At 36.2% G+C, this 18,894-nt stretch overlaps 1 protein-coding gene across 1 annotated transcript; it reads left to right on the top strand.

The window, feature by feature from the left end:
• The first annotated feature begins 17,058 nt into the window (after positions 1–17,058).
• On the top strand, positions 17,059–18,240 carry LOC113302489 (AP-4 complex subunit sigma-like). The gene is made up of 4 exons (XM_026551405.1): positions 17,059–17,199; positions 17,286–17,372; positions 17,734–17,802; positions 17,893–18,240. Exons 1-4 carry the CDS (start codon positions 17,059–17,061, stop codon positions 18,025–18,027), a joined length of 432 nt encoding a protein of 143 aa, XP_026407190.1. The 3' UTR covers positions 18,028–18,240.
• Positions 18,241–18,894: the final 654 nt, after the last annotated feature.

Below are 18,894 nucleotides of genomic sequence, written 5' to 3'. Positions count from 1 at the left end.
TAACCATATCATTATCATCTTCAACTAAGTGACATGTATATATCTCACAATTCAAATGATTAGAAGATTTCTCATTACAAACATCTACTGTCTATGAGTCGTTAAACTCAACAGTAGAATCATCTACATATGAAGGTTCTTCTACATCATAATTGTCTGAATTTTGAGAATCTTGGGTATCCTCACTTCCACTCAAAACTTCTACAAGTTGATCATCATCATCTTCTTCCTCAGAATAATAATCAATATACTCCGAAGTACAATAAGATTGGGATCGAGACTGGTTTGAGAACCAACTTTGTTCCTCCTCTAACTATTTAGTCATTTGACCTACTTGATATTCAATTTTTTCTAAAGCTTTTTGAGTGGTCTGTTGAAGTTGAGAAGTTTCTTGACTAATTCGTAACGTATTATGATTTAACAACCTTAAGTTGTCTTCCAAGCTCAAATTTTTGTAGTCTGAAACCTCACTGTTATGCCAATTCAACGATTGTTCACCTATCTCATGCAAATAATGATTCCAATTGTATTGGGTTTGGTACATGTGTGAATAATCAAAGTATCTTGTGGAACACGAGTTACTATAAACTAGATTACTATTTTCATATGATCTTTGTTTTTCTAGCAACTCTAATCGTCTTTCCAAATCAGCTATGTTCTTGTTGAAAATTTCAGCATGCAACAAATCATCCCTATGGTAACTTTGGTACTCATGTGAATAATCACCAGTTTGTAATAATGCTGATAAGGATTTTCATACCTAAGACGATTCTGTTCACGGATCTCCTGATACTGTGGTCCGTACCTGTATTCTCCGAGAGACCTAGATTCATCCTCACGATTAAACATCATTGACACAACAAGAAAGAGTACCTGAAAAGAAAAATTCTAAAAGAAAAATATGAAAATGAACTAAAAAGTAAATAAAAACAAAAATACACTATATACAGAAACTATGACTAAAAAATTCAAGAGTATCAACTAGAGTACTTTGCAGCCACTCCCCGGCAGAGGCGCCAAAAACTTGATAGATCGGAGAACCAACTTTGTTTTACCGCAAGTGCACAGTGTCCTAATTGTAGACAATAGCAAATGTGGTTCTGTAAATGGGGAAAAACGATCCGCTGTTTTTTTAGAGAAGTGAAGAGACGAGTGTGTTGTCGAGACTCCTCAACCGAGCAAACTGCTTAACCTCACACGGATGCACTGCAATGGGAGTGCTTACATACGAGAGATCAATCTATAGGACTCCGGCATAAACCAAGTCAATGGCCGTTCTAGAGTCAATTCAGTCGCAAAGAGGGAGATGGGTTGATCTGTAGGAGGGAAGCTGAGAATTGTATGGATCAGTGATGATCAAGGATTGTGGATGTGTTGAAGGTTTCTGCAAATTTTGGCGAACTGATGAGTTCGATAAGTTCTGGTAGATTGATGAATTCTAGAGTAGATTACTCGAGAAATTCTGCGTATACGATTACTGATTGCTGATGATGTCCTTCAATCAGGGATTCAGAGACTTATAAAAGACCTTGATCCTTGTAAGTGTGACGGTTTCTTGAGTGAAAGAGTGGGGAAGTAGGAAATCATGGTGAAACCAATTCCAAGTCGTGTGAAGACTCGGTTAACCATCCACCCACTACTTTGCTAAATCCTTCAACCGTTTGCACGACTTACTCATATTTCCCATTGTGGATGAATCCACGTGGTGTAGGATGCCATACCAAAACCCTAATTGATATCCCCCAACGTGACGTGATTCATATCTCGCGAATCGTGGAGTCTGCATGACAGACGTGTATTAATTAGTCAGTTGTTGACTGATTAGACAGCGAGTCTAGATTTTGTTGAATTGAGCATGAGTGATGAATGCTCAGTGATTCATAGATTGAACATGCGCAGTTCTTTGAATGATGTTGACATTGCGCCAAAAATTGTAAATTCGATGATGAATTACTGATAAATTACTGAATATTCATAGATGGATCAATATTCGAGCAACTGAGCAAGTATTGCTCCTTTTAGTAAATTACTGATAATTTACTGAATATTAATAGACTGAGAAAGTATTGCTCAACTATTTATGGGTGACGTGACCCAATAAAATATTAATTAAAATATTGGTAGACTACCAAATATTATATGATTAATCCAGATGTTGATTGCTGAATCAACATAAATTCATTAGTGTTTGAATCTTGCTCAGAATGATGATTCGTGGAGCATTTATTCAAACTCCTAATTTTTGATCAGTTGTTCGTCAATTGATGAATCGCTGAAAATAAGTCATGGGTGATAGAGGGACCGACCATATGGAATGATGGATGTCCATATGACGCCCAAGTGCTCGAGTGAGCATGCACCAGAGTCCTCAGCTGGCTGGTTGGTGAAAGAATGATGATTAAACGACGGTTTCATCATTTATTGAAATAGTGCTCGATTCAGCATTAGGTGATAAAACCTAATCATGAAAAACTGATGGACCGACCAAGAGGGCATGAGACCGTCTCTTGGTGATCGTGGGACCAGCTGGTGGTCGCTTGAGCAAACTCCAAGTTGGTTGAAAAGAGTTTGGGCCCAATATGAGCAATTGAGCAAATTAGGTCAAAATTGTGAACATGTGTGGGACCGGCCTTGTGCAAGCCTCAGGGATGATCCTGGTTGGTTAAGGAAACATGAACGGGTCATCATAATGTCCGTGTCTCAGTCCTGGGAGTTTCAGTATTTTCTGATGCGCATTTGAGCAGCATGTTGAATTTTCAGAAGAGTTTGATCTTGACTGAAATTCTTGATATTTGCTCGAGTGAGCATGTATGCTCATTTGATAAATATTTTTTAAATACTAAAATAAGGATATTTTAACATTCAATATTTCCGTGAGAATCTATCCGGTCGTGTGACCATGTCGGCTTTTGGCTTTTTCATGATTTGAGCAATTTGAGAAAATATGAAGAAACCATGATTTTTACCCAAACTGAGGAATTTCATGAGATGAGGAAAATAATAATTATGAAAGATTAGGGATTGCAAGGTGTGGGACCGGCCACGTCTAGGTAATGGACGGCCGTCTAGGTTTCCCGGTCCCGCAATACCTTTCCCTATTTTGTATTATTATTTTTCATGAAACCGTGAAACTATGGAGAAACCATGAGTTTCGTTGAAATGGAGGAGTTTCATGAGATTAGGGAAATAATAATTATGGAAGACTAGGGATTGCAAGGTGTGGGACCGGCCACGGCTTGGGCATGGCCGGCCGGCTAGGTTGCCCGGTCCCGCAACACCTTTCCCTATAATATATTATTATTTCTCATGAAAACATGAAAATATGGAGAAACCGTGAGTTTTGCTCAAACAAGGAAAGTTGCTAGAATGAAGAAGTTTTCATGAGTTCATGAAAATAACAAAATAAGGAAAAATAATGGGAGAGGCATGGGACCGGCCACGACTAGGGCACGGTCGGCCAGCCGGTGGGCCTGGCCCATGAGCGCCTCTTATTATTTTCTCCTGTTTTGTGTAAGATTCCTCATTTATCCATATTTTTTGAATGATCGTTTGTGCATTCGGGTGCTCGGTCGTGCATCATTGTCGAGTACACTTGCACCATTTTATGGTGCTTACTCAGTGATGGTCCAGATGCCCGGTTATTGAATAATTATTATCAATTTATGAAATTCAGTGGAGAATAATTCATGAAACTGAGGGATAAAGATGAGTATTTATTTATCATCAATTCATAGGATCAGCCGCGGATTCGACCATGAATTCGGAATAATAAAATAAGCATGACCATTCCATGGGATCAGAATAATAAGATTATATATTACCATTCCATAATATCAGCTGTGGATTCGATCATGAAATCGGAGTAATGAGATAAGATAGTTTTCTATTGGAATTTCATGAGATCAAGCCGTGGATTCGATCATGAAATCGGAGCAACGATATAAAATAGATTATCTTCTAGGAATTCAGCGACGAATTTCATGGTAGAATTAATCTATTGCAGAAAGGGTATTAGCCAGTTAAAGCATCATACACATTCTGAAAGGTGCATAGTCAGAGAGCAACGAGTGTTTCCGGCATCCCAAGTCTATACACGGTCTCTCTACATAGTCAGGGAACAATGAGTGTCACCGACATCCTGAAGGCGTTGAGTTCTCAATCATACGTAGAACCGCCCAATTATGTTATTCTACATAGAGGGCATGATGAAATGCAAGGCATCGAACGCTCAGCTAGTGGAGGCTTTTCGAGAAACGCATTCATCATGACTTATAAAATATGAATTGTCACATGCCTGAAAGTCGTGTCAGAAACATGCAGTATCATGATTTTACGGTTTTGACCTTTATTGAAAATCCACCATCTACATTAAGTCCCCTGCTTAGTGGGGTACAGTCATGTAAGCATTGAATGGTGATTTTCAGTCGACAAGATCAGTGGTTGAACTCAGTTGTACAAAGATATTTTCAGGATCCCCAATTTACTCCAATGGTGTCATATACGAGCAAATGTTCAGGTGAGGACCCTTATAGCATGACAGAGAGTTATACAGTGAACGCGGAGAGATGAGGCGCTGCTGATTTGGTCTGTCAAAAGTCCAGTTTTGGTCGGTTTAGCATTCGCGGGTCCAAACCCAAAAAAGGAAACCCATGTTTATTAGGTTTTGGAAATAAAATTGATATAAAAGGTAAGTAACCCTAAATATTTTTATTTTTTATTGACCGAGCACCTCCCTCTCTTCGTCATCTTCACACGAGCAGTAGTAGGAAAAAAGAATTTCGTCGGACTTCAGTTGTTGCCGCCCGTCGCCGATCACCGTCCGACCAAATTTCGGTCGGCGCCGACCAGGTAAGTCCGATTTTTTTTTGCTGTATTTTTTATGCTTTCATGAGTTGTTCATAAAATAAAATCCCGTAGTTGCATGCATGCGTAGCATTTATGAATAATTTGTTTTAGAAAACGTATATATACCCGTTTGTTCGTTAGTTTAAGAAACGAGCAAAAATCCCTAATATGGAAGAGATACATAAATTATTGAATAGACACGGTCTAGTTGCAGTAGAGAAAGTTTTGTTTATGAGGTTTCATGGAAACCCAAAATTTTTTTCAAAGCACGAATTTTCACGAATACTTTTAGAAACGTCGGTTCGTTCGTAGTAAAAGTAATAAATAAATAATGATCATTAGAGTTAATGGAATTTTGAAAAGACTCGTATTTCATGATAAAATTTATTTATGAACTTTCAAAATTTTATTTGGAACATGTGGACCTTTGAAAAAATAGAAAAGACCCTCGTTTCATAGACGGATGCTCGATTGAGCAAAAAATAAAAATTTTATTAACTCACGTAAAAAGAATTTTTTTTTTCACACGTGAGTTTTTTTATTTTATTTTTTGATAAAAAATCAAATAGAAATTTTTTGAGTAATTGTTGGAGATAAACAATTGTATTTCATGATTTTATGATGTGTGTTTGCGGTATAAAATCATGAAACGTTCACATGAGGAGTTTATGTGAATTGTTCATAGTTTCGTGAAAAGTCAGTGTTGACTCTTGAATGATAAGTTTTTGCTCACTTTTGCAGGTTTGAATAAGTAAGCAAGTTTTCGGAGTTTTACGCTGTTATCACTAAGTTCGTGAAACTGTAAATAAGTAAGAGTTGAGGATCGCCGTTTATGTAGACACTGATATGTGCATCATAATTATCCATCTGCTTTAATTCCATTGTGTTGACAACATTCGTGTGTTGATGTCACAACAACTTTGCAAAATGACTCAATCTCGTGGTAACGCTTCTGAAGATGATGTTTCTAGAGAGGACACTTTCAGAGAGGATGTTTCTACAGATGCGTCTTCCAGAGATGATGATTATTCCAGAAAAGGTGATTCTGGGACTTCTCAGGAGAAAGAGGAAACTCCCAGAACTAAGAATATTCCAAACACCGAGGAAAAATTCTTTGAGTACCTGTATAGTCCCGAAAAGAGTCCCTTAGGTTCCTCGTTTCGGTTGCTTATAAATGCTAGAAGCACTACTCAGAACAAGCTGGCATCTCCTCAAACGATAACTCGGTTCTGTTCAGAAGGGAAACATTATTTGGCTTCACATGTGTAACTCAAGCTTTCTCAGAAGCCGCTGGCACATTTCTCTGGATGGGCAAGACATATGCTGGGTCACAGTCGTGTAAGGACCATGCTAGATCATGCACAGGTGACACGAGCCATTCAAGCTGCTGGGGATTTAGTCATTAATCATGATATACCAGGTATCATGGCTCTACTTGCTCGTTAGTGCATCCCTACTCATACTTTCATATGCAGATGTGGATAATTTACCGTTACTTTAGAAGATGTAGTTGCTTTGTTGCATCTTCCAGTCACCGGCAATTTCCCTCAAAAACTCTCAGCAGAAGAGAAGGTGGCATCTGGCGTATTGGAAGCTAAAATGCACGAATTCAACGAGTCTCCCAAAATTTTCTATGCTGAATGGCTGAGATATTGGTGGCCGAGAGATGGATCTCCTGAAGAACTTGTTGACGGCATCTTAAATATTGCTGCTTTTTTATGCCCGTGGCTCTCCAGAGACGTTCTTGAAGACAGTGGACATTTGTTCAAGACATTTGTGATTCCTTTTGCCATAAGGATAGCTAAAGGTGAGAAACTTCTGATTGGTAGTCTATTTTTGGGTTCACTGTTTGCCAATTTAGACTCCTTAGTTATAGACTCCAGTGTCTCCAACGGCTTTATGAAAGTCGAAACATATGCTAATATTATGTTCCTCCAAGATTTGATGTGGGAGCATCTTGAGAAGTATGCTCCAATTCCTCGCAGCGTCTTGCAAGGACCCAATGTCGACATTCGTCATGCTTTCCTCGAGAAAAATAATTCCAGGATTATGCGATGGTCTACAAAGCAGCCACAATACAAGATATTCCTCACTGACATTTTGGATATCGAATCTGAGTTCAACTTTCTCCCTTGGGTGTCGGTCCCTCCTCTTTTCTCGCAATTGATCACTTTCAATACTACTGAAGAAAATGTCATGTTGAGAACAGGTGCTGACCTGAATGATGGAGAGAGATTTTTTATATTAAGTTGCACTCCTGGCCACTTAGTATCAGTAATGCATGGAGAATTACAGGTAGAAGAATATAACATCGATAGGGAAGCTCGACAAATGGGTGTCGATCAATGTGTTACGGGTCATCGAATGAACAAACCATCAGTTGAGTATCTGAAGGCTCACTTAGATTGCACACATGTGGAGGGGAATGAATAGACTTTTGACAAATACAAAAGTTAAGCCTATATTGTTAAACATTTGATGGAAGATAGGTTAAAATCTTTTGTTTTCAAGGATTATGTCTATTAATGTCGTTATGCAAATAGTGATTGAAGATAGAATGAATCCTTGTGTATTCCGCAGTATTGATCATCCCTGATCCATATTTTTATGTGCTCCGTAATGCATCTTATGTTGAGCACTATACAACCAAGTTGATTTATTAGCTTAGTTGGTGTTCCGTGAGATATGTTATGTGGAGCATATTGAACTAAATCAATCATCTTGTTTGGTTATTTAGTTATTGCTCCGTAAGTTTTCTTATGTTGAGCATAATCAATTGAATTGATCACCTCGTGTGTTTAATTTGATTGCGTATTCCAATTAATTTAATCATGGGTTTGCTTGTGATTAATTTTATTGAGTTTTTTGGATATAGAAAATCATTCTCATGGTTTTTGGTGTCCAATAAAATCCTTCTTTTCTTTTGAAATTAAGGTCTCTCTTGTTGTTCTTTCGGGAATGACATCAAATGGGAGAGAGTTCTTTTGAACTTTTGCTTAATGGTCATATCTTGAGGGGTGCGCGGCTGTGGAACATTAAAGGGGTTGTCTTGTATCTTTAAACTCCTTGATGAATGCATTTTGCTTCGGCTTTATGATTGCATCTAAATTAGTTGGTATGTATTTTTTCCTTTTGCCATGAAATGTATCTCTCGGAAATTTCATTATAATCCCGTTCTTGTACCTTTGCCAATTTTATTAACAAAAAGGGGGAGAATTAATATTTAGTTCATACTACAAATACATATGGTTTTCGGATCATTATGTAAGGGGGAGTGGTTTCCATGTGAGATGGAGTATTGACTAAGGGGGAGTGATACATATAACCATAGTATTATTGTTGAAGTTGTGATACAATTGAACATTGACGTTGTGTAATAATACTATGACATTGTATAACAATGATCGAGAACTATGTTTTCTCATTGTTATAGCTACGGATCTTCAACAGCGGTGATGCTAAACTTACAACCTTTGGGATCATTGGAGTACTTGGAAGTGACGAAGATTTTGAGGAATGTTGAAGATTAGACATGTGGAATAGGAGCTACTAAAGTTTCTTTTATCTTTTTTGTACTCCATATATATTGATCGTTTTGTCACTAAAAATGACAAAGGGAGAGATTGTTAGAGCATTGCTCGGTCGAACTCGCATGTGTTGCTATCTCAAGCATGTTTTTAAATGTTAGTGATCAAAACTATAAGTCTTGATTTCTAGTCCAGCAAAGTCTCGGACTAGGATATAAAGTGTAGTTGAGCTCAAGAACTTCATGGCGATTCATCATACAAGTAGAAGAACTACTCAAGGAACCGGTGGAACTTCTCGACAAAAAGGTATGTGAAGACTTGAACTTATCTATCACTCAAAAGTCTATCTACTGTATCTCCTACTCTTTGAGACAAGAAGTCGTATGCTATATATATATAGACTTGGATTATACACATTTGGTATTTTGAGCCGAGTATACCTCGCCTATCTATATTTAGAAATATGTGTCGGTAAGATTTTCGCTTCGATCAAGTTTATCTTTACCATGTGACGAAAGTCATGATATGTTTCAATCATCTTGAAAATTGCTTTGACGAGAAATGGTGTAGCAACTATATAACGTCCTCTAAGAATGTTTCAATGATTGAAATGAGAGTTTAGATTACATAACCAATGGTGGACATAAGCATTTTTGTGGAAACACATTTATGTATAAGTCCTATTCCTTGAACCAAAGTTTGCGAACTTTGTTGATCAAGAAAACCGGAAGAATGACGTGAGCCAAGTCCGCGAACTCAGTCTGCGAACTGCCGATGTTCTCAAACCCGAGAATTTCTGCTGGAGTTGACAAAGTAATTGCGTGAAGCTAAGTCCGCGAACTCAGTCTGCGAACCAGCGAAGTTCTCATACCCGAGAATTTCTGCTGGAGTTTGTAAACTCTGACCGGTAACTTAAGTCCGCGAACCTAGTCTGCGAACTTGAGAAGGTTATATATCTGAAGATGATTTCTGAACTTAAACTTAAAAAGACTAAGGAATGCAGTTTGCAAACCGTGGATATAAAATTTCATGAACTGATTCGAGTGAATCAAATTATCTTTGCTTCAATTGTGTCTTGTGTAGTACATAAGATTTTCTTGCAATTAAACAACTCTCTAACTAGTTCATTTGAAGTCATTTGAACTAGTTATGGTGAAGAAGAAAATGGTTGATATGAAATGATCATATGTCTAACCATTTGGTTAACTATTGTTGAACCAACAAGTGCATATGTTTGGGTACGGTTAACAAACCTAGAAGCGTGCATTGTTAAGTGTGTATAACAAGCTAAGTTTTCGATCTAACGGTTGAGATATATTAGTTTGAATCTAAATCAGGTTTTCATCTAATAGTGAATATTGAATGCTTTGTTATTAAGCTAACATTGATGCAAACCCTGATTTGTAAGACTATATAAAGGAGACATCTAGTATTGTGCAAAACTAGTCCCCACGCCTTATGTGTGATACTAGTTTGCGTTCTAGAGTCGATTCTCCTTTAACCTTTGGTTTTCTTCTTCTAAAACCATGTTAACGACTTAAATACTTCATTGGGATTGTGAAGCCAGACCGATACTACTTTTATCGTAGTTGTGTGATATGATCTTGCATCTTCTTTCGTACGAGTACAATCAGATTGATTGGATTGAGATTGATATCTCTGATAGGCAAGATATAAAAAGTAATCATAAACATCTTCGTTTCATTGTTTGTGATTCCCTAACATCTTGTTTCGCTACCATACGATTAAGATTGTTGTGAGGAGATTGATAACTCTAAGTTGTTCTTCGGGAATATAAGACCGGTTTATCAATTGGTTCCTGTCCACCTTGATTATTATCAAAATACGGAACAAAACCTTTAGGGTTTATCTATGGGATACAGATTGATCCTTTGAGAGACTTGTCTGTGTGAGACAGATTTGTTTGTTGTCAAAGCCTGCGATTTTGGGTCGTAGCAACTCTTAGTTGTGGGTGAGATCAGCTAACGGAATCAAGTACGCAGTATCCTGCTGGGATCAGAGGCATAGGAGCATAACTGTACCTTGGATCAGTGAGAGATTGATTGGGGTTCAACTACAGTCCAATCTGAAGTTAGCCTGGAGTAGGCTAGTGTCTATAGTGGCTTAATACAGTGTGTGTTCAATCTGGACTAGGTCCCGGGGGTTTTCTTCATTTGCAGTTTCCTCGTTAACAAAATTTCTGGTGTCTGTGTTATTTCAATTTCCGCATTATATTGTTTTATCTTTATAATTGAAATAATACAGGTTGTGCGTTTAGATCATCAATTAGAGTAATCCAACCTTTGGTTGTTGATTGTCATTGATTGATCCTTGTATATTGGTCTTTGGTACCATCCAAGTTATTCCTTGTGTTTGATTAAAGACTCGCTGATTTCTATTAGCTCGAGTAAATCAAAACAAGAGATAGATATTAACTCTTTGATATACTTTAATCTAGATTGAGTCTGACTGTCTAGTTGATTCTCTAGCAAAGTATATTGGAGTTAGTCCATACAGATTGTTAAGCGAAATATTGGGTGGTGTTGTTAGACCCCCGCTTTTCCAGTACGGGTACGCACACTTAAGGTGACTATTTAAGAGTTTTTCAAAACCAAACTCAGCAGAAATTTTCTGTTGGAAAACTTTCGCCAGTATGCATACTTGACCTGTCTCCTTCACCAATTTCGTATACACACATATGCATACACTTGGCTCCCGATTTATGGATTTATATACAATAATGCGCGAACACACTATATATGCTTATATCCAAAGATGGTTACATAATAAACTCTTCATTTCAATCATTGAAACTTTCTTAGAGGACGTTATATAGTTGTTGTTCACAAACTATTTTTCGTCAAAGCAATTTTCAAGTTATTGAAATTATCATAATGAAACATTTCAAGGCAATACCAAATGATTGTATCACAGAAACCATGTAAGATGTAATTCGGCCGAAGCGAAAGCTTGCCAACACATATTCCGAGAAATATATAAGCGAGATAAACTCAGCTCGAAATCTTAAATGTGTATAAAGAAAACTATGTCGTAACACGACTTATGTCTCAATATAGGAGATATAGTATAAATAGACTTTCCGAGTGATAGATAAGTTTAAGTCTCCACATACCTTTTGTCAATGAAGTTCCACAAGCTCCCCTTAGTAGTTCTTCGTCTTCAAGAGATGAACGCCGTAAAGTCTAAAGCTCAACTACACAATCTATGTCCTAGTCCGAGACATCTAAATAGGCTAGAAATCAAGACTCATAGTTTTGATCACTAACATTGACAAATATGCTTGAGATAGCAACGCATGCGAGTTCGATCGAGCAATGCTCTGACAATTAGTTGTTGAATTCTTAGACCCAGGGTTGAGGCAAACAAGATTGCTCTAGCTCTTTGGAAATGAAGCTGCAAGTGTACCAAACTTTATTCCTGCTCTGTACAAAAACACAGTATGGCTATATTTGTTGTATGAATCTGTTGCTTGACGTGTCTACATCCAACCCTCTCGTGGAGAATACGCCAAATAAAGACTTGAACCTTGGGAGCAATAGTATTGACTTATCCGAGTTTTTTCGACGAAGAAGGTTCAATATAACTAAATGAAGGTTAATTCTGACCATCATAGATGAAGCCTAATTCTGACCATCATAGATGAGTTTTTGAAAAGATTTTGGAGGAAACTCACACGACGGAATCGGTTTCCAGATAAGTTTGACCTTCTTGACATGCCCTCCAATGTGTATACCCAGAATAACATTAGTTATTGTAGTGAAAAACAAGGAGGAAATTAACTCCTTGTTCCAAGATAGAGTGTCAGTACCAGTGAGTCTCATTAACTCGTTTACTGTCACAATTTGGGAGTGGTCCATATTGTCAATTTTAGGTCTGAAAGAGGTAATAATTGAGATCCATGGGTCTTGCCAACATTTATATCTCTTACATATCCAACTAGCCATCAACACCATTCTTTGAGATCATGCCTAACAGCTAATATAGTTTGTCATGCACTTAAAGCTCATACAACTTTATTCACATTCCACAACTTCCCATTGTGCATATGCTTGGCACGTATCAACTGAACCTATAAGGCCTCTGGTTCATTGAGTCCGTCCAAGCTTTGCTACCATAACCCTATTTATATGCTCTAGGGATCTTAATCTCATTCCCCATCTTTTTTGTGCTTGTAAGCATCTCGACTCTTTTTCATTCCCCACGAGAAATTCCCAATATATTGGTTCAATATCTTTGATGAAGTAGGTATAGTCGATGTCACCGTAATCTAAGGTGGGATAAGACCTAAAACAGTCCTAATGAGTTCAGCATGTCCATCATGTGTGACGTCTTTAAAGTTTTTCGAACCGTAAAATCTGTTTTTCGCCACAGAATTCTATCAGGTATGGCCAGGGATCCAACTTTTCAACTATCAGATGTACCGCCACATGATTATAAAAAAGATGTACCCCACGACATCCCAGACTTTATCCAATGGTGAGCCTGAAAAAATTCTTAGAGCTTCTCCAATGGTCATGTGGTCAGCTTCACATGTGGTATTGTGGGAAGACATCATTTATCTCAGTTGGCAACCAATTTTTCTAACTATAAGGAAAAATAATAAATCTTCTCCAATCCATTGAGTTTTTTTTTTTTTTTCCTGGTTGTCGTTTTCTTTTAAACGGAATAAAATATTTTGTTTGATATCATTGAGCTAAACTACACGATGTTGGATAATTCTTCTCTATTGTTCGTTGTGATAGTTAACACTTTATTTTTCAACATCAGTTAAAGAGAGGAAAACAAGCTTCACAATATTAATCATTTAAAAACAAATTGATGGTTCAGTTTAATTTTTAATTATTTAATCGATGATGATTCAATACAATTTACAAATAAATATTATTACAACAGCAAGGAATTAATTGAATTAAACTGTTTGGCTAGTCATTGATCATGCACTAAACATGGAGTACATATGACAGAGTGAATATGTTATGCTATTGATATAGTTTGACATTATAGATGGTTATGGACAAAGATTAAGTACATTACAATGAACAGATTTGTTCTGATAATATGAACTTAATTACCCGATTCTAAAATAATAAATTGTTTTGACGGGATGTTTGATTGGTTCCAGTAGTATCGTGATGAAGCAAGTTTTGTTGGTTCATAAAACGAGAGAAACGAAAAAACCGTTAATTCCAATTCTAACTTAAAATATGCAAATTTTATGAAAATTGGTAGTGGATACTAGATGGAGGAAGACTTTTTTTCTTCACACATGTCACATTGGAGAAGCTCTTAGTGCAATACATTTTCGTCCTTTTTCACATGAAACTCCCATCATCATCTCTCTCCGAAGGACCACAACACAGAGTCGTTCTGATTTCCCCTGATTAAAATCCTTAATTCCTAAAATAACAATGGGGATTAGATTTATACTATTGGTAAATAAACAAGGCCAAACTCGTCTTGCACAATATTTTGAATACATAAATCTTGATCAGAGAAGAATTCTTGAAGGTGAAATTGTCAGAAAATGTCTTACTCGTACTGATCAACAAGTTCATTCTTAGCTTCTCTACCATCCTTTTTATTTAGATTTTTTTTTTTGAATCTGATTCCAAGAGTTTAGTCATGTGTATAAATACAGGTTTGACTCTTCCTCCTTGGCAGTCATCATCTATGTTAAATAAGTGTGCATGTCATTTTAATCAACCGAGTAACTGGAGTTGTAACCATGTAAGTAGAGTGTGTACTACAATGGCAGATTGTTTAGCCAAATATGTACGTAAATCTGGTGATGTTGGAAAATGGTGGCATGCGCCTGCAGCTAATCTCATTGTAAATCTGGCCAACGAGGTAATTACTACTTCTGTTTGTATTCATCTTATTTGTCTGGAAAAAAAGCATAATTGGGGGATACCTCCACAAATTGGGGAATACTCAAAGTTAAATGGGGTTGTATTTTGGTTAAGGGCTCCTCTTTTTTAAGGTATGAAACAACCATATTATCCTTACCCTAGTAAAAATTAAAAAGAAAAACTAAAAACCTATTTTTTTAGTATACCCCTTCACTTTTCTTCTCCATCAAAAAAATCACACAAATCATGGTGAATGATTTTTGATTTAGGTTATCAAAAAAATCATTTTGAGTAGCGACGCAGATTATGATAATCAAAATGATTTGAATCAAAACCGTTTAAGTTGTCAAAAAGAAATCGAAGTTTTATTTAAATAAAAAAAAATCGAATTTGAATTTCAGTAGCAGGTTAACATTCCGTATTGTTTTTTCAGATGAATACAACACCGAAAGATTGTTTTGTCGGATGAATATAATACCGACTGTGGCTTTGTAAATGTAAATTTGATTGACTTAGTGTTTGAATTGGGATTTGGTTTTGGTTTTTTCATCCTGGCTAAATTGGGGCCTATGCCACTTAATTGGGGCCTATGGATTTCTTCATCCACCCAATAGAGAATGATAAGGGATGTCTAATTTTGTGTAAAATTACTAGATTAACCTTAAAAAAACTTTAATTATTCTAACACAAATACAAATACAAAATCATAACTTAATTAACAAATACAAAAATTATTAATAAAAAATCAACTTCCATCAAAATTAAAACTAAATCCTAATCAATCACAAAAAATAATTATAATCTAATTTCCTTTTGGTTTAAAAAAAAGAACAACCCAAAAACAAACAATTCAAGTGATTGAGGTAAATCCCTTTAACCCCTTCCTTCTAAGAGATACTCTACAATGATTTACCTCTAAAACTTTGAAATTTGCTCATCAAGGTATATGAAAATCACCCAGAATCGGTTTATATATAAACCATACTAATCCGATTGTGAAAAGAATCGTATTTTACTGTGAACCTACATACCCCGATTCTGAGTTGATGTGATGAACATCAACTATAATCGGATTACGTTAATACACAAATCAACCGATTCTTGATTCATGTTCGGATCATTTTGGACCATATGTAATCCGATTGTTTAGTTAAAAATCTCTGTATCCACCTATCTTACAAACAATTTCCAAACGGTCTTGACTTGAATGACGGCCTAAAACTAATGCACATTTGATCTCTATTCCCTTGTCTATAAACCATTGCTTTGCATCGTTTTTATCTTTCCATTCCAAATCGGTGAAATAGTGGGCAGAGGTATCAGGTCCCAATACAGATACGGCTTTGGGGTGATCTTCTTCAAACGCCACAACAATCTCCAACAAATATCAACAAGTTGATGATTCAAAATCGGGTTATATGTTACAGTCGATTAAACCGATTCCTAACAATCGGTTTACATGTGCAACTATAAAGTTCGATTTAAAAATTGTCGAAATAATTTCAAAATCCGGAATCGGTTCGCTTCTAATGCCATATAATCCGATTATTGTTCACATTTCTTCTGGAACTTAAAAATCGGATTACATATACACGAAAATAAATCGATTGTCGACTTTGTGTTTTCTACGTGATTTTTTAAGTGAAGAAATCGGGTTATTAACATCACCAACAAAAACGGATTCTGGTCACGTACCATTCGCGACAATTTTTTTATTACAATCGGGTTATATGGTGATAAACAAACCCCGATTCTTGTACCCCATTTGGGGATTTTACCCAGAATCAGTTTATGTCATGCTATCGAATAAACCGATTCTGGGTTAAAGTTTTGAATTTTTTTTCCTTATTCGATAATTGGGACATGCAAATACATGTTTGTAGATCGTTACAACTCATCTATTTATTAGAAGCATTATCACCTTCTTCCTCCCGACGAAATTGTTCTTGTGCTTGAATAATATCCCCAAGCATTCTTTGGTTCACTTTCTCTTCTTTATTCAATAAATTTTCCAATTCGGTAGGATCGAAATCTGATGCACCCATCTCTTCATCACTATATTCTTTCATTTTTGCTAAGAAAATCAAAAACCCTAGTTTTCCATTTTTTCGCTCTACTTCTTTCCCTCCAAACCTTTAGAAAGAAAATGAATTTTTACTCTAATCCAAACATTATAATCCCACTCAAACACTGATTAATTTAACAAAAATTAACTTAATTAATCATCAATAATTTAATAAGGGCATATTAGGTATTAACAAAAATCAGGGGTAAGGGGTTTCTATAAATTACTTCATAATGACACTATTTTGTCATATACTTATAGGCCCAATTAAGTGGCATGGGCCCCAATTTAGACAGGTTTTTCATAGATGAAAGTTTAATTGTCTACAAAAGGTTGCAATTAAGAGTCATAAATCAATTTAATCACTTTTTCATATCACACAAATCTTACAAAGTCCTTCTTTTTCATCTAATCAAAATATATTATTTGAAATATTCCTAAACACATTTGGATAACGGGTACTTCAATTTTTATTTTTTTTTGAGTATCCCCGATTCGTGGAAATATCTCGCAACTGTGCCTTCCAAAAAAAAAAAAAAAAAGTACCGCCACGTAATTCAGCTATTCGTTACAAGAAAAATGTACCCCACGTCATCCCAGAAATTTTCCAACGCGAGTCTCTAAAAATTCTAGTGCAATACATTTTCGTCCTTTTTCACATGAAACTCCCATCATCATCTCTCTCCGAAGGACCACAACACAGAGTCGTTCTGATTTCCCCTGATTAAAATCCTTAATTCCTAAAATAACAATGGGGATTAGATTTATACTATTGGTAAATAAACAAGGCCAAACTCGTCTTGCACAATATTTTGAATACATAAATCTTGATCAGAGAAGAATTCTTGAAGGTGAAATTGTCAGAAAATGTCTTACTCGTACTGATCAACAAGTTCATTCTTAGCTTCTCTACCATCCTTTTTATTTAGATTTTTTTTTTGCTCATTATGATATTTTCTGATTCAAAAATCATTGCAGTGCTCGTTCGTTGAGCATCTGAATTATAAAGTTGTGTATAGAAGATATGCATCACTCTTTTTCTTGATTGGTGTTGATGATGATGAGGTATGTAAGTCACATTGTTTCTTTTTTCTATCAGTATGATTTTATGGCAATTTGCTAGTTAAACTGCAAATCAGCCCTGACAAACTTCAGACCATGGCATTCAACTACAAAAGTTTGCCCCATTCATATCAGACAACTAGCAGAGTTGCATAGTATAGTTGGCTAGTGCTGGTGCAGGTGCATAATTAGCCCACATTACTCTTAGGATGAGATTTGGTGTCCTGATCTTGGTGACATTTTTGGCTGAAGTATCTATATGGAATTTTAATAGACTTATAAATGTGAGTTTTCAAAGTTTCAAGGTCCATTTGTATTCATGGTGTGCCTTATTCGAAATGATATCCATCTCTAATTCATGCAGAACGAGCTAGCGATATTGGAATTTATACATTTGCTAGTGAAAACCATGGACAGTCATTTTGGGAATGTGGTAAGATTAAATAGCGTATGCAATTCGTTTTGATGAATGGGCATTTTGTTCATTTTGAAATTTCTTTGTGCTTAAATTGATCATATGCAGTGCGAACTAGACATAATGTTCCATTTGGAAAAGGTGCATTTCATGCTGGAGGAAATGGTCATGAATGGGTATATTGTTGAGACGAGCAAGTCAAATGTTCTTGCTCCAATACAGCTTATGGAGAGAACTGCATAATTGTCCTGAACCAGCCTGTTATTTTACTTCTCTTAAAGCTTCGCCTCACGACCTTTTGGTTTGTTGATATTTAGGGATTTCCAGGTGACGAAGTCTTCTCTTTTTGTAGAACCCTTACCTAAGATAGTTTATTTTTCAGGTAATTGGTGTATAAAATTACAGAACCTTCAGGGGTCTCGCCTTAATAATATGTTACTCTGGCAACTTTGTCATTTCCATCTACTGTAACTAAAACTTTAAACTATAATGCTTATGACCAAGTACTAGAAAATATTTGTTGAACTTTTTTATGAGCCCGATTACTATAAGATGCACTGAATGCAAGAACGATAACCACTTTTCCCGTTTCATGTTTACATTATGTCTTTGTTGACGGCAGAAGCTTAGTAATATTGCAGCAACGGAGTCTTGGTTTAGAGCATCAAGGTATCCAAATTGCGGGTGTACACTGCTTTATATTCGCCTGAATTATTTGCTAATATTTCAAATTTCTAAGTAATAAATCTTCAGACTTTGATAGCATTCGACTAAATTCGTTGAGCTTGGCTTTTCCATTTCTGAAGATTGCATTTTTTTTTTGTTTTTGCTTGCGCCCATATACAACTTGTGATCTCTGACTGGGTTTGCCATTCCAGATTGGTTTGCGATCTTGCAAGTGGTTGTGTTCTAATGAGTATTATTAACATATGGATGTTTTTCTTTAATTAGAACAAGAACACAGAAAGCTGGTGGTTAGAGTATGACGGTAAACAAGTAGGATATTGGCCATCTGAATTATACAGTCTTAAAAATGAGTGCAACAATGGTCCAGTGGGAAGGATAAGTCTACTCTAAAACTATATCGCAAGAGATGTGAATCACACATCA

The sequence above is a fragment of the Papaver somniferum genome, chromosome 8 (assembly GCF_003573695.1).
Source record: "Papaver somniferum cultivar HN1 chromosome 8, ASM357369v1, whole genome shotgun sequence".
NCBI classification, from domain to species: Eukaryota; Viridiplantae; Streptophyta; class Magnoliopsida; order Ranunculales; family Papaveraceae; genus Papaver; species Papaver somniferum.
The sequence above is the reverse complement of the archived record's forward strand: the minus strand, read 5'-3'. Positions and strand labels throughout refer to the sequence as shown.